The 16502-nt window shown below is 42.2% G+C and overlaps 1 protein-coding gene across 4 annotated transcripts in view; it reads left to right on the forward strand.

Moving 5' to 3' along the window:
* Positions 1 to 16502, forward strand: part of CAMK1D (calcium/calmodulin dependent protein kinase ID) — a 235478-nt gene that overhangs the window by 94952 nt on the left and 124024 nt on the right. For all 4 annotated transcript variants that reach the window (XM_054835918.1, XM_054835927.1, XM_054835937.1 and 1 more), the window contains exon 2: positions 5404 to 5535. In XM_054835918.1, coding sequence (XP_054691893.1) covers positions 5404 to 5535 — 132 coding nt within the window. The remainder of the gene's footprint in view (positions 1 to 5403; positions 5536 to 16502) is intronic.

Raw genomic sequence — 16502 nt, forward strand, 5'->3', positions numbered from 1 at the left:
AGACTGAGCTCATCCCACAGTTAACTCCTTGAGGTCAGTGGGGAAAGCTGTGAAAATGCCAGAGAAGATTTTTTCTTCCATACTTGCCTCTGTTTGTAGTGCAGTTCAAAGCCACCTTTCTCTGGGAGTCAAGGAGCAGAATTTGTGTGTGATTGCTGAAGCCATGCTACAGAAGTCATTTTCTGTGATTTGGTTAGTCTTATGTTGATTTGATTGGTCTTCCATCTCAGTGATCTTCACCGTGGGAATGGTATATTTTTCAAACCATGAGTGTTCGCTATTTTGTACCATGGTTTGGCCAGGGCAAAGTACACGCAGAAATCCAACTGTATCTTAATTAAGATCATTAGCTATACACAGTCCGAAGATGTGAAATCTATTTCCTGACTATGTCTGTTGATTTAGTATCACAGAGCACCTGCTAATGCAGTGGAAAACTGCTCAACATGGAGGTCTCTGCAAATGGAAAAAATGAGTTTTATCCCTCCATCCACTCTTTGTCTTCCTTTTGTCAGTATTTTTGTGTCAGCAATGTTTTTTGATGAATGAGAACAGATTTGCTGTCACAGTATATGTTGTTCATTGTATTTCAGAAATTAAGTGTTCATATTAAATTATAGTTCAAACAGATGAAGGAAAAAGTTATTTGGCCTTTATTTTGCTTTGATCTGCAGGATAGCCTATCCTTGCAGATAGATTTTCTAATAGAAAATCCAGTCTCTTTGGACAAGAATGCCACTGGTATTCCAATGATAATCTTGAAATCCTAATCTTTAAATCTAGGTTAAATAACTGACTGAGAAATAATTTAAACAAATTAAAACTGTAAAAGATTCACATCTCACAGGATGCTGCATGGTCCAGATGTGTGCAAAGGGACGAGAAGTGAGAATGTCTCAACCACCTTCTAGACTTTGCCATTATCTCAGTGTCACACGTCAAATCATTTAACCTTTCTTTTTTTCTCTTATGTTGTTCCTAATTCATATAAAAATGATCTAGATCATAAAATTGTTCCATGCCTTAATTAGAAGTTTGAAAAGAGTCGGTCCTCTAGGGTAAATGATAACATGGTCAAAACTTTCAAAAATAGGTTCGGTTGCCACACACATATTTCAGCATCTAACTAGGTGGTTTAATTTTGCAGAAGTTTCTCGTTTATCCATTTCCACTGCTGTCCTACTTCCTCAAAACCATGATGCTTTTTTATTTGTTTGCTATACTGTCCAGGCAGGATGAGGAAAGCTCCTGAAAGGGTTTGAAGCCCCTCTTCAGAGAGGTGAAAGCTGGGTCCCCAGACACATTGGAAAGGTTGCAATTACCTATTTCCCAGATGAAGGGAATGGGACATCCCAACCATTGCTGACACCTTTAAAATCATAACTTTTAATCAATTAACATCTTCCCTCCCCCCCCGCTTTTTTTTTTTTTTTAATCTGTATCACAGTGTAAAAATAATTTCAGGACCATATTTTTTGGGGGGAGGTGGGGTGGAGAATAAAACTCCCCAAAATATTTTCATAGAGTAAACACCTTGCTCAGTGTTACACAGAATAAAAAAATCCCTGTTTGCTTGTGTCCTTCACAAAAACTGTGTTTTTCCATGCCCAAATTTTCAGGTAAAAACTCATAATTCAAAACACAAGATTGACCAAGAGGTTTCTGAATCTCTTTCTGGTGCAGTGCTATGACCATGGAGATACTGGCTTATGGATTGCAAATGGCAGGCCTTGAGAACATCATGTCATTATAGAGACCATGTGGTACCTCCTAGGAGAGGTGGGGCTTTAATCCAGAGCCCTGTCCAAGCTGCAGACATGTAGCATTCTGTTTGTCCAACATGTCCCGTACTGTATTTTTCCTTTTTATCATGTAGCAGTGCTTGATGATGCTTAATGGAAGCCATGTCCTTTTGACAAAAAGTCCTGTCACTTTGATTGTGTAAAAGGCAACATTTTCCAAAACCAAACATCTTTATAGAACTTTGTACGCAATTAATTTTTGATCCTCAATAAAGAATTGTAATAAATTCTTAGAGATAAATTGCTTCCTTCATTAATGTCTTGATTTTAAAGGGCACATTAATTCTTTGGGGGGAAAATCTTCTTTAGCAAGCCTGCCATGTCGGTAGTTCTGGGCAACATTTTTGAGTAGGCGGAGAATTTGCTGTAGGATATATTGCTGTTAGCAAGAAAATGAGCAGCCTTGTCTTTCTGACTTTCTCTCTGGTATTTATCTATTCATGCGTGAGTCAAGAGGGGTTTAGTGGGGGCTGGACTGGATCATTAAGGGTGGATGAATTCAGCTGTGTGTTTGAAATTATGATAATTGCTTGCTTGTCCATCTATACACTATTATTCTGAATCTCCCCTGACTCCAGCAGACTCCAGGAGTGTCTTTGCTGCCTTTTCCTTGTTGATATTCCTTACGACCATTTCTTTCTTCTTATCCTATACTGTTTATTCCTCTCGGTCTGTGTTTAACTCTTTGATCCCTGTCTGCATCGGTTCCCTCCCTTCTCTTTCCTTCCAGCACTTCACTCATCGTTCTTTAGTCCATTGCCTTGTTGCTTCCCCCTCCCTTGCTCTGTGAACACAGGAGCATATATAGTGCACAGGATAGTGCAGACCGCCTCGCATCTCCCTCCTGCCTTCCCGGCAGATCCACCGCGGTGCTCCCGCCTCGTTGCCCAGGGGCTCTTCCCAGCACCAGCAATTTCATGCCATGGCCTCGTATAAAACTCGATGTAAAAAACCGCCCTGTCAGTGCCAAGGGTTGACATGTGAGCGAACACTTTAGCTGAGGTTCAGCTCATTTCATGCTTTAATGAGAAAGGTTGTTAAGGAGATATTGAGTTGGTTTTTATGAGTATCTCGGAGCTCCACCAAAAATTACATTTAAATTCACAGAGGCTGTTTCCAACTATTGAACCCCATGGCTGTCCTGGTAACTGGAGAAAGAAATCTAGCAAAATGGTGAAGCCAGCTGAAATAGAGGTGTTTCCCAAAGCTGGCTTTATCGCATAGAGGGATATAAAGGGATTTCCTTTATTTTGTTGTCTGAGAACAGCAATGAAATTCAGATCGGGATGGGAGCTCTCTGTGTTTTTATAGTATCATAAACATTGGGAGAGTTGCGTGATCAGTAAACGACTGGTATGAATATGCTGCTTTTAACAACATTTATCTGAAGGCAAAAAGCTTGCTCAAGACACAGCTGGAGTGAAGTGCAGTGTTGAAAGCTTAAGCAGATGGGACTTAAGGCGTTCATGAAATATAGCTGGGAGTTTCTGAGCACCCTGGTCTGCATCCGAAGTTGATAAGCACTGAGAGGTCTTAGGGCTTTCCAGTAAAAGGATTTTATTACATTTCTGGTCTTGCTGTCCCAAGCATGAAGGTCAGGGTGAAAACCCCATTTGGTGAACCAAGTGACTAGGACTGTTGATAATAGGAAATCAAAGACTAGGTCTTTAAAAACACTTTGAACGGCTGGATTTCTTTATTGTGCAAGCTGTTAGGACCAATTGTGTGGACTCTAAATTGGAGCCCGTCATGCTCTGATGTGCCACGGCAGATTATACACAAAGCAAAAACCAGTAAATCGCTCCTGGCCTTAGAGTTGTGTAAACATGGTCAGAGTCTGGACCACTGTCCGCATTGAGGCAAAGCATTCTTGGTTCAGAGGGTCGCTACCACATGTAGACAGGCTGTCAAACATCTGCCGTAACAGTTTGCAAAAGTCTCTTTTAATCCGTTCCTAAACTTTCCATCACCATTTCCCTATTGCTGCTGGCTACAAAAGCCTTTCTGGGTAAACAGGCGCTTTCTTTCCAAAGCAGCAACCTCTTCCTTTTGCTTATCTGCTTATCCACTGCTTAATGATTCATTCGGTTGTTTCGCAACACAGGAACTGTTGGTGAGGTCACAGCCACTTGGTTATGTCATCAAAGTGCATGACTTAAAAAGGAAGAGCCTGGCCAGGAAAGGAAACACTTCTGTTTATCTGCAAACATCTAGATAAGCAGCAGTTGTGGGGAATGAAAGTCAGAGAAAGTTGGTGGTAGCCAAAAGAGGCTGTGATCAAACTGTAACATTTGTCAGAGCGGGCTGGAGCATGGTTGAGTTTGCTCAGCCTGCTGCCGAGCTCTTTTCACAGAGAGCTATGTAGAAGAGCAGAATAATCTACTCGAGAGGGGAAAAAAATAAAGGAAAGTGTCCTGCATCTTTTTATTTTGGATAAATAAAACATGATCCTTCAGCTGGTGAATCCTTCAGTTGTGATCTGGTTAGACAAGTGCTTGGCTCCGATGTCTGTTGGACAAAGCAGGTGCTTCAGGAGCAGGTTTTGGTGAATGTGAGCCAAGATTTGCTGTTCCTCATCAGGCCAATGCTCTGTCTTGCCCAGTACCTCGCTGCTAAACCAGTAATGAGCACTGGAACAGGAGAAGCCCCGGTGTGCCAGAGCAAAGATCCATCCAGACCAGCAGTGTCTGAATGATGCTCAAATGCTCAGAAAAAAAGTGTGAAAACAGAAAAAAAGTGTATATAGCATTGCCTGTTACATTTTCCTGGCTTCTCCCCAGTAAGGTCGAGATGCTTTGGAGGAAGTGATGAGAGTGCAAGAAATAATACACTGTTATGGAATAGCCTAATGAAGGAGGGGCACTGCCCACTCTTGGCAATTAGTGACTGGCTGCTGTGATGAAGCTTTTTTATTTGTGTAATCCTCTCTGGGGTAACCATAGGGAGGCTGCTATTAAGGCCGACGTTTGGACTTGTGATTTAATCCGATTCTTTGGCTTTAGCGATTACACACACAGCAGTTTGTGTTGTGGAATAACTCTGTGTACATAGAGAAATTTTGACGCTGCTTCCCTGTCTGAGTCAGGGTTGAGCCGGCGGTGAGGAGATGCTCTGGGCTGCCAGGGAGGACCAAAGCGGAGGCCCTGACCTCTTGTGGTCACTGATGAACTGGGAACACTCGTGGCACTGGTGCGTCATTTAGTCCTAGGGACTCTGTGCTGCTATGTGAATTAAACATCCTAAAATTTGAGGAAGGGGTAAAGTACACCATCCATCAAATCAGCAACTGCACAGCAGTCCATGTCCCCCCCGTGGAAATGGTACCTTCTGATTTTCAAGCTTTGCTCATACCTCTGCTGGACTGTGGTTCTTTATTAAAATTGTTGTATTTGGTAACCCTTTAATGTTTTGCATGAATGTGAATGGTTGCACATGTTTATAAAAGGCAAAAAAAGATGCTCATTATATAAATGCCATTGCTGTGATTAACAAGAGCAGCTATCGAAAGACACCAGAACTATATTCAATGGTTATGTTTCAGTTAACAGCTTCCAAAGAAAAGGCACCACTTAAAACTGGGATTTTTCTTTTCTTCTTTCAGGGGTGCATTCTCTGAAGTTGTTCTGGCTGAAGAGAGAGCGAGTGGGAAACTCTTTGCAGTCAAGTGCATTCCCAAGAAGGCACTGAAGGGAAAGGAAAGCAGCATAGAGAATGAAATTGCAGTCCTGAGAAAGTAAGTATCGGACCTTCATTTCTGCTTCTCCACTTTGATTAGACTGCTGCATTTAAGGAGCAGGAACAGTGATTGACAAGTATGACTGACAGGTTGTTCAGCCCATCACAGGCAGACAAGATCACCTGAGTTTAAATGGTGGTGAAAAAGTTTTGAGAAATATTCTGGTTTTCTTTTGTGTTAATACAACCAAATGACTGCAAAGTGGGAAAGGAACGGAGTTAGGCTGAAGTAAAATCTATGATGCCTTAAAAAGATCTTATCCACTAATAATGCCAGCAGTTGGGTCATTGGCTTTGAGGACAGCAAGGGCAGGGTTATAATTTCCAAGTGCATAAAACAGTCTATACACTAATTGCTCTAAAACTAATTAGGCATGCTACAGATTGTTATAGGAGATGGTGGTAGCCTGTACCATAGAGAGGTACCTCTGCCACTTCTGGAAGTGACTTCCCAGGGCAACTTCTATTTTATCAGGGTTGTCCACAGTGTGTACTTTTTCCTGACCGTGGCTGGAATATATGGATAAGAAAAAGTCAGCTCATGACTGCTGTGATTCAGTGTACTCATTAGAGACTTGATCCTTACCTCTGCCTCATCTTATGCCCTGGAGATGGGATTCATCTCACCTGACTTGAGACACTTGGATCTGAACTTGTCACCCTTGACATTCTTTCTAGGAAATAGGTAGAGATTGGTCACTTTAGGATTGGTCCATGTAACTTGTTTGAAACTTCTAAAAGTACCTTCTTTTCTCATTGAATTAAAGGTAGTACAATTATATAGAAGTCCATGTTGGACTGGGACAATCTGATTCCTGCTGCACTGCTGTCCCTAGTGGGACTTCTTGCTCGAGCTCTTGGTCATGTAGAAGCTGACGGCAGATCATCTAGGCACCGTGTGACAAAACTGATCCTAAATCTTTAAAACTAACTAGATACTTCTGATCTAAATGCTCAGACAGCCTAAGTTAAAGGAGCAGGTTCAAGGGCAAACTTAGCCATCTCAGTAGGCAGAGGGGATCCTTTTGAGTGGAGGGATGTAAGTGGGGCTCCAAACAGCTACAAACATTTGTTGCAGTTGCCTTCTCATTGTTGGACCCATATCAACGCAGTCTGATGTAAACACAGTGATAAATGCAGTGTGTCGGCTTGCTGTGTAGCATTATTGAGAACCTGCCATAAAGCTCAACCATTGCCATCTCCATAACCAGGCAATAACGGCCAATAACTGGCAGCTTGAAACAGCCCTTCTTTACACGGGTCTGTCCCCTGATACTCGTGTGTGGGTCTAAGAGCAGCAATATTGGCATGCAGTAAGGACTGCTGTGCATCAGCCCTGACCCTAGGCTAGTAGAGCAGAGAAATCGTTGAGGTTATTTCTTGCTTCTGTGTTGTGAAACGTTGCTGTTCTCTGCAAACGATGAGAAACCAGGAGACAGCACCCAGGCTGTGCTATTCCAGCTGCAAGGGCAGGAGAGTGAGTGGGCGGAAAATTCCTTAATTTCATACAATTAGATCTACTCGGTCTCTTGTCCTATGCACATTAGAACCTTAAGAGAGATTTTTCCTTTTTTATCTCCTGATGTCTTCTACTTAGCTGTTGCTAACACAAACTTTGTATGTCTTTGTATTTATTCTGAAAATCGACATCTTTGCTAGCAGACACAGTATTGAATTTGTATGTGCCGAGGAAATGCTTAGAAAATAACAAACTGGACCTGCCTACAGTTGAGGAGCGGGGATATCAACCTGTTTCTCTGCTCAATGAATTCTCTGCTTCAAAAGCTGTCAGTAAAAATAGATTTGAAAGAGGTGGAGTGGATCCTGAGCAGCTGTTGCTAAGCTCCAAGGGTATCTAAGTGTCCTTGCTTTTGTTTCTTGTAGCTTAATACTGAGTGGGGATGGGTACTTTGTGTGTTGCCTAATTAGTGGGTAGTATGCTGGAGACCTGGACTGCCCTGCATGGCCGTGAGATGCCGCAGCTTTAATGTGCCATGCACCAAACCACCGCTTCTGAAGGGGACGTGCACAGAGGATGCCTGGCAGGAGCAACTGGTCCCTGGTCCCTGAGAGGAAGTTGTAGGGCCACAGAGGATGGATGCAAAGCAAATATAAGTATGTGCGTGTGTTGATCCTGGTCTCCCTTTCTGGTTTTGCATTACGCCTTTGGGGGGTGCTTAAACTCCAATGGGATAAGAGTCCCGAAGGACACCCTGCCTAGCTGAAATGCAAGCAAACTCCCTGTGATCCTTTAGCGAAGGACGTCTTGTCTGACACTGGACTTTCTCCTCCTATATTCAATCATTAGATTTTTGTCTTCCTCCTGATGAGGTATTTGCTTTCTGGCAGATATCTGCTGAGTGCCATGAAATGCAACTCTTCTTGAGTCCCCCTGCTTGTATGTCAAATGGGGTTCTACTGGGGAGTCCTGAATATAATCCCTGCAGCCTCTGTCAGCTCTCAGGTGAGCTGGTTTTTAGGGACAGTCAGATTGTGCTGGCTGTGTCCAGGACTGGTACACACAAGTATCACATACACTTTGTACCCTCAGGCTGCCCTGGAGGATGTTTGTCCCCCTGCCAGTCCTACTAAATCACTCAGATCTGGCAGAATCAATATGGAAAAGGGTTTGGATTATGTCATGTGTTGAAGTCATATTTTAAATAATGGTTTTTAAATTCAGGATTAAAACTCTGTGCATGGAGTACTATAGGAAGCAGAACCTGGTGGTGAAAGAATGAATCCAATGACCAAAACCCTTGAGTTCCCTCTCACTTCTGCTGCTGACTTCCCGTGTGACCTTAAGTATCTTCTGTCTCGATATTTATTGTCTGTGAAACAGCCTTTATTCAAAAAACTTTAGAATAAAAAGTTTTACCTGCAGTTTGTTTTGCAGTCCTTTCTAATGTCAGCAGACCCAGGAGATTGGGTCCAAGAAGGGAAGACTCTGGGCTGGGCTTTTAGCATGAAATGATTACAGCGTCTTGTCAGTCCTTCCGTGTATCTCAGCTAAAAAGCTGTTGGAAGTATTAATCAAATGTTCTGTGTTGGGGAAGGTCAGCAGTCCCCATGTGAAGTACATGGAAGGTAGGAGATTTTATCTGTCTGCGGGCTTGGACGCTCTTGCTGCCAAAACAAAATGACACATTTTAGAAGCGATGTTCTGTTAACAGAGGAGCGAGCTGCCAGCCAACTGATCTGCATGTTTGTGTGAGTGCCAGAGTGAATCATGCATACTCCATCATTTTATTTTTCCAGCCATGGCCAACAAATCTGTTCTTAAAAAAGAAAAAAGGCGGAAGAGCCGTTAAGTCAATATTTACGCCTGGCAACCTTAACAGGGTTCTTCCAATATGGAGTCTTTTGTGTCCCGTGGAAATCCATGGCAACATTCCCCGAAGACTTGGATGGGTGGGGATGGAGTGGGAAGGAGCTCGCTGTCAAGTGCGGTGACGGGAGAGTCTAAGTCTGCAGTTAATCCAGGAGCCTGAGCCTAACAAAGCATTTAAGCATGTGCCTAATTTTAGACGGTTATTCGTTCCAGTGAAATCAGTGAATAGGTCGAGCTCACCTTGCTGAGCTTAGGCCTACAGGGATGCTTCAGAGCAGGGTCAAAGTCCCACTAGGCACCTGTGTTTGGTACCACAGCAGGAGGGACATTTACTTAATGTCTTCGATTAGTGCCCAGATGATGCGCTGGTGCACAAGCATTGCTGTTTCTTCTAATTGTGTGCTGGCTGCCTGTAGCTGGACACAGGGCAAAATATTACATCTCATCACAAAATCAGGTGAGAAGCTGGGCCGCATCATTTTTAGGCTTTAAAATAGTATCTTTTTTCTGCAGTGGAAAATGTGCTATAGTTTAGAATCTGTTTGGGGAAGAAAACTGGATCTCTAAGACAGGGCTATTGCAGCTCTATTAACTAACTGGCTGTGGGGACCGACAGCACATGGTTGCCTTCATGCGACACAAACTTCTTGTGACCTGAGATGTTGGGATTTTCACAACCTGCTCTGAAAGCAACTGTTTTCTGCTTTTGAGCAGAAAGGTAAATGCAATCCTTTCCATTGTTTGCTGTAGAATAGAGCAAATTTCTTCCACTTATGGTAATTGTGCAGGTGTGAACATGCTGAAAGATGAATCGTCTGTTAGATGGGTTCCTGAAGGCAGTAGGTGGTGCGAAGACTTGGACTGCAGAGAGGCACCAGTCTGAGATTCTAGTTAAATAGAAAAAAAACCCCACAGCCTTGTAAGAGTCAGACACTGAAAAATATGCCCCTTTTTTTTTTTATTTTCTTGGCTACATCACTATTTATCACAAGAAACTTTCTAGCTCCCTAGGTAATACCTGCACAATCATACAGATTCAGTGCTGAGTCAGAGCAAAGCAAAGGAGCAATAAACTGTGTAGCCCTGCACCCAGGTGTATTGATTACTTAATAGCAGTAATGTGCACAAATAAGTGTCTTGTTAAGCAAATAGTGTTTAGCTAGCAAATCATACTCTGCTTTAGGTAGTTTCTGCTGAACAGGGATTTTAAAAATAATTTCTAAACGATTCAGGTATCTCCTACCCTCACCCCCTCCTCTTTACTCTCCTAGATCCTCTGGGAGAGGCACCATTAAATTCCTTATTACAAATCAGAGCCATGCCTAATTGTGGACTGAAGCCATTTTCCCTGTTAAACAGCATGATCAAACTGTTTCTAGCAGGTCAGCTAAAATTCTGCCAGTGCTTTCCATTCCCATTTCTCCAGAAGATGGAGGGGACGAGGTGTTCAAGCAGTGATTCATGTCCAAGCGTCTGCTTTGCTCTTTTCATGCCTGCACCTATAGCCAGGAGCTGCTGCTATAATAAGGAGCAGGGAGAGAGGCAGGGAGGCATCATCCTGCAAAGACTGGGAGGTCAGGGCTGTACCCAACTCATAACTAAACAAAAAACAGCAATGAAAAGTTTTCGTGAAGTGGGTGAAAGTGTGGGTGTTCCTCCTCTCCCATAAATCAGATGATGGTCAAAGGAGTCCCTTGCTCCATCCCAGGAGGCAGCGCCGTTCCTGACATTAAGGAGGACACCCTTGATAACAAGTGTGGAAAACTCACCCCTTCTCAAGATTTACATGAAGACTAAAAAGATAATTTAAAAAAATTGTACGTTTTTGCTCCTTTTCAGTAGCCTGTTGAGAAACTCCCCCTAAAACCTCTCTGCCCCAGATTCTTGTCTGTCTGAGGACTCATCCCTCCAGGGCTAACCCAATAGCCTCTAGGAAGACGAATCTAAATTTAGTTTTGAAACCTATTAGTTACCTCTTATTAAGCTCTTCTGTGCAATTTCACTTGGAAACAAAGGCTACATTAATTCTGAGTAAAATTGGCCGTGCAGAAGTTTAATGTGCCCTAACATAAATTCGGGCATTTAATTAATTCAGATGAACATTCCTGAGTAACTTTGTGAGACAGACACATCTATTCAAGCCACGGCTGTCTCTGGGTCAAAAAATACAGCCCTTGCAGGCCTGGATGGTCCCATACTCCAGTTTCCCAGTCTGCAGGCTCTGCTGGTGCCCACTAATGCTCTCCTGTGGTAACTATTTTTCTGCGTGAGGTTACACAGCTGGAGTACAGGGCCAGCTGAATTGAAGATGAGACACTCAGATCCTGTGTTGATAAGTGCTAACATAAAAGTGATGGTAATTAGATTAGATTGTGTAGCTGATGTACAAAAAGCTGTGGGATTGGAGTTTAAGGGGTTAATGACTGATTACCTCTTTAAGCCCCAGCAGTAAGAGCTTTTTTTCCTGTAAAGAAATGAATGAGAAGGTTAGGAAAGGAAAAAATAAAAAAGCACTTGGCATCTCTGTCTGTCAGGTAACATTATTTCTCTCAAGCTTTGCTTACCCTGTCGACAAAACAGGCTTGCTGCCTTTTTTTTTTTTCTTTTCCCTTTTTTTCCTCTCTGTGAATAATGGTGAGAAGATAGGCTGCCTCAGCAAGAATTGAAGAGACAGCTGGTTGTTATATTAAGTAATCACTTTCAGAGAAAGCTTTTATGTAGATTTACTTGTTAAAACCTGGCTTGCTCATGCCATTGCGGTTGCACTGGGGTGACAGAAGGCTGACTCTGCCCTCCCCGCGCAGCCGTGCTCCAAGCCCTGCCAACTGCAAATCCAGGGCATCCCAAAAGCCGGCTGCCCAGTGGCACCCTGCAGCCCCGGGAACGGCTCAGAGTGCCCGGGCGTGCGGCTACCAGTTAGGGGGTGATACCTGGTGGTACCATTCACGATGCTGATGTCAGTGGTGGAAGAGCAGGGCCCTTCCTGAATATATTTGTTGGCATCCCACATGGATCATTGCCCCCATGCATCTGCTGGGCTGACCTGGGTGCCTGGCGGGACCTCTGTGCCCGCCCTTGGAGCCACCCTTACTGCTGGGCACTACTGCAGGCATCCCTGCCAGGGAAGCAGGTTAGGCATGGAAGGGAGCCAGGATCTACAAAATGCTTCAGGGTAGGGGGACAGTTGGGCATGCTTGGAGGCTGACATCAGCTTTAGACCATGAGATCATCTCCTGAATCAAGGAGATGCAGACTGGATGAATTGCCCTTCTCGGGTTTCAGGCAGAAGTGAATCTGAGCCTATATATGTGGGTATGGCACAGGACAGCTCTGCCTTGGCACTAACAGTTGACTTCTTGTTAAGTAACTCATTTTGCTGCAAAGAATTCGTGTGAGTGAAAAAAAAAAAAAGTGAAACCTGAAACAAAGCTGACACCATTTTTGATCACTGAGATGCTGGAAACTTTGCAGGGGAAGACTTTGCAGCCAGGACTGCCCAGATTGTATTTCATGATAGATTAGATGTAAGCAGATGTAGGGAAGGAGATCAAGGCATCTTAAAAATCCTAAAATACATTGAATGAGAGAGAAAAATCCTCTCTGAAATAGTAAACACAAACAAAATCCCTTGTATATTCTCTGGTCTTACACAGTTTCATTTACACGCAGTGTGCTCTGTAATAGCTTTAGCGACGGTGCGTGGTATTTCTGTGTTTCAGCCTGCCTTTGCGCTGTGCGTATGCAGACGGTTGTGTTCCTTCAAGTAGGTTGTAGTGTGATAAGTCATTTCACTGTAATTGCTGGGTGACAATACAGCTGTCCTCTCTTCTGGGGGGCGATGGTTTACCAAATCTCCCTTGCGTAACCGTTGCTCTTCAAGGTCACCCCATACTGAACTCAGAAAATGGCATATCCCTGCTGGGAGGAGGGTGCAGGTCAGAGGGGATGAAAGGACATCGTGTCTGAGCTCTGGCTTGGAAAATAATTCAATGTGTTATGGAAGAAACAGCTGCTCTAAGATGCTTTAAAATTAGCAGAATGGGTTTTTCAGCCTTAGCTGGCATCTGCTTCTCTGCCAGATGTGTGTGTTATGTGGACCCTGTCCTGTGCATAGCTGGAATAACAAAGCTGGGGTCCTTTCAGAGCTCTTGGCTAACGAAGGAGAATATATACCTTATTTTCAAGTATTTATTACTCAGAAAGATGGTTACGATTGTGTTTCAGTGGTACAAGTATCTGATTATATGTGCCGTTGTCTGTTACCTAAAAGGAAAGAATTGTTAAGATGCATAAAGACTCTTTAATAAGATCTAACAGTTTGATAAATGACTCAGCTTTATATCTGGATGCATAAGGTCTGTCTTTGTTACACCCACATGTTTAAAGCTAAGAGTTACCTAATTCGCAAGAGCATGCCTTCGGTTTGGGATTATGGGGCTCACAGAAGCTAAGGTGGGTTGGTCTTTGCATGGGAGGACACACAGCTGTGACACTGTCCCAAACCACAGCAGACGTGGACAGTTACAGGTTGCAATGGCTCTGTTCATAGCAGCACTGCAATGTAGTGTTTAGAAGATGCAGAGTTTTGGGTGGTGCAACAGTAGCAGGGAAATCATTTTCACAAGTGCTTGCAGCCCAGGTCTTCAAGGATGTGTTGGTGCCTAAAAGCTGCTGAAGATGTTATCCATGGTGGCTTCGTTAGGCAAATTATTTCCTCTTCTGTTTTTTCTCACAAGATTCTTCATAGGTAATCTGGAATATTTTGTCAAAAACTAATTTTTTTTTACCATGAAAGTAATTTCTTCATTTGGAAAAAGTATAAAAGGCCATAAAGGTCTCATGGCATTAGCAAAGTGAAGATGTCCTTGTCCAAGTATTATCAACGTATTGCATTTTGCCTGTCTTCTCTAACTTAATCTCGAAATATTGACTGGAGGATTTCAATGTTTCGTATTAAGCTGTTGTGATGTACTGTTGGGAGCCAGTTAGTTTCTAACCACAGGATGACCATATTTTGAAGACAGGTAAATTATTTACATGCACAGTCCAAGCACCTCAATGGATATTCCTTTAGCTTACTTTCATTCTATTAAAATCCATGGCATTAACTCATAAAACCCTGGACTATCTGAGTAGTGAATTTGTGAAGCACTGCACAAAGGAAAACAAGTAAATGCAAGGTAGGATTCATCTGGCCAGCTGGAAGCATCCTCAAGGTACGCAGCTGCATCGGAGCTCAAATCTCACTTGCTGGGGAAATCGTCAAATATGCAATTCTAAGTGGATCAGAATGTACGGAGAGGAAAAAACAAGTATTCTGAAAATGTCAGTTCAAGAAGGTAGAAACAGAAATCTTATCAGAAATGACAGGTTTTTTTTGAGCACTGCTTGTCCAAAGCAGTTGTTTGCTCTTAGCTGCATGCTAAAATGCTTTATGAATACAAGTTGCTGTATTTTTAGCCTCCATGAAATCAGACCAATAATGTTATCGGTAGGCAAGTTTTTGTGATGTGTGACCCCAGTGTGAATTTAAAACAACTCCGTCGGCAACTTCTACCTCCTGTTTTCATTTATACAAGATGAATCACAATTATATTTTGTGTCTCATTAAGGTCATGATTCTAGGTGTCTTGAGCCCTAGTTTGGTAGAGGGGGGCTGGCTCCGACCATAATAAAAAGGGAAAATATTTGCACTCCATCCCACTTTCAACTGCACCAGGTTAAACCTAACAGCAGCCTCTGTGTGTGGAATATATTCAATATACCCTGAACTGACAGCTGCATGAATTAATTGGTGTTTGGCCAACTAAATCTGCAGGTGTCATCTGTGATACATATTGATTCACTCTTATAATGCTTCCTCATGCAACATTTTGTGTTCAGTAGGAGTTTTGAAGAAAAGTAAGAAAAATTAAACCTGTAGGTATGACTTTGTCTTTTAACAAAGACAGACATATAAGACACTAATTTAGTCTCTGGGCTGTCCTAATGCTCAGTTTGACCAGGGAAATGGTGATGACAATGCTGTTCTAAATCAAACATTTTTATATTTTTTTAACCAGAAATTCTAATTTCTTAATTGTGCCTTATATTCATAAGGCATTGGCTTAATCAGAATAGATTGTCGTTTTTTTCTGAATTGAGTGGCCATACTAGGGGGTTTTGCTTCTGCACCTATACAACTATACGACTTTAAACCTATTAATCAAATCAGTTTTCAAAGTAAAGCCTAATGTTTTCCTTGATTGCATCCACGTTTCTATGACTCTGCCTATCAGAGACATCTGGCTATATTGCCCAGTTCTTAAATCTCTGTAAACGCAGAAACCTGTGGCTTAGTTTTAATATTGACAATTTGTATTAGTACGTGGACTATGAAATCATATCCCTAAGGATATGTGACAGCTAGCTTTTACTTTGCCAGATATTTTATCAAATTAAAATTATGGAGCATTACATTAAACAGGGATGTTATTGCCTCCTTTACTCCCCCATTAAATTTTTTTCCAGGAAAGCAGACATAAGCTTTCTTATAGACAATACGCTCTTTTTTGAAGGCATTTAAAAATATGAATAGCAGATTTCTTTTTCTTGAAAGTTTGTTCAATAACTTTGATAAGGGATATTAGTAGGATGCATTAGCAAATAATCTAGTATAATCTAGTATATATTATACTGAATCAAAAACAACTGAAAAATGCGTAGCAGTGAAGTGTGCCATATATGTTTTTGCACACCAGTGCTGACTCCTTCTGAGATTAGTTCAAAATTTCTATATATAATCTGTTTGGTTCCACCAAATAGAATAACAGCCTGCTTCAAATATCTTCATACCTTTGTGATATCTCCTGTCTTGATTGACGCACCAGGGATTAAAGTGGAACCTTTTTGGACTTACACATATGTATCTTTACAGCCTCAGCTAAGCAGCCGTTCCCCAGGGGCAACTGGAACAGATTCAGACCTTGGTGTACCGAGCACAATAGTTAACTCATGCTGAAATACTTGTTTGAAAAATACACATCAGCATGGGGTTGTTTTTCAGCTGTTTAAGACGGTTTTATTCCCTTCAACCCAAAGCAGAAAAGCCCACATGCAGCAGCAGTATTTGGCATAATACATTTTGTCAAGAAGCATCTCTCCAGAGTGAAGCAATCTGGTCACTCTCGTGTCTGCTGTAAACTTGGTAATTAGAACAGAAAACAGCGGCTGTTCACAACTTTGCTCTTAAAAGGGATAGTAGGGGATTTCTAACTGAAAACAAAGAAGAAAAGGGTTTTTCATTATTTTTTAAATGCTCTCTTATGTGAGTCACAACAAATACGTGGATATGGCACGATCCACAAAGATGTAACTTTTATTGGCATTTATACATAGAAATGCCAGTTCTTCCCTTTCTAAAGATAAAATGTTACTGTAATAGCAATGGCTGTCTGCTTTTATATTTACTACAAGTGGGTTGGTGGGAGGGAAGGTGAAAACTTTCATGAAGTTTGAAACTTTTTCTTCTGTGTTTTTTGGGTGCATGAGAAAATTGCCATTGAGTGGAGCTGCTGCGTGTCCCACAGTGTTTATGTCTTGAAGGCATTGTCCTTGCCATTTATGGTGTACAAAACACGCATCCAAGCCATGTG

The sequence above is a fragment of the Grus americana genome, chromosome 1 (genome assembly GCF_028858705.1).
Source record: "Grus americana isolate bGruAme1 chromosome 1, bGruAme1.mat, whole genome shotgun sequence".
NCBI lineage: Eukaryota > Metazoa > Chordata > Aves > Gruiformes > Gruidae > Grus > Grus americana.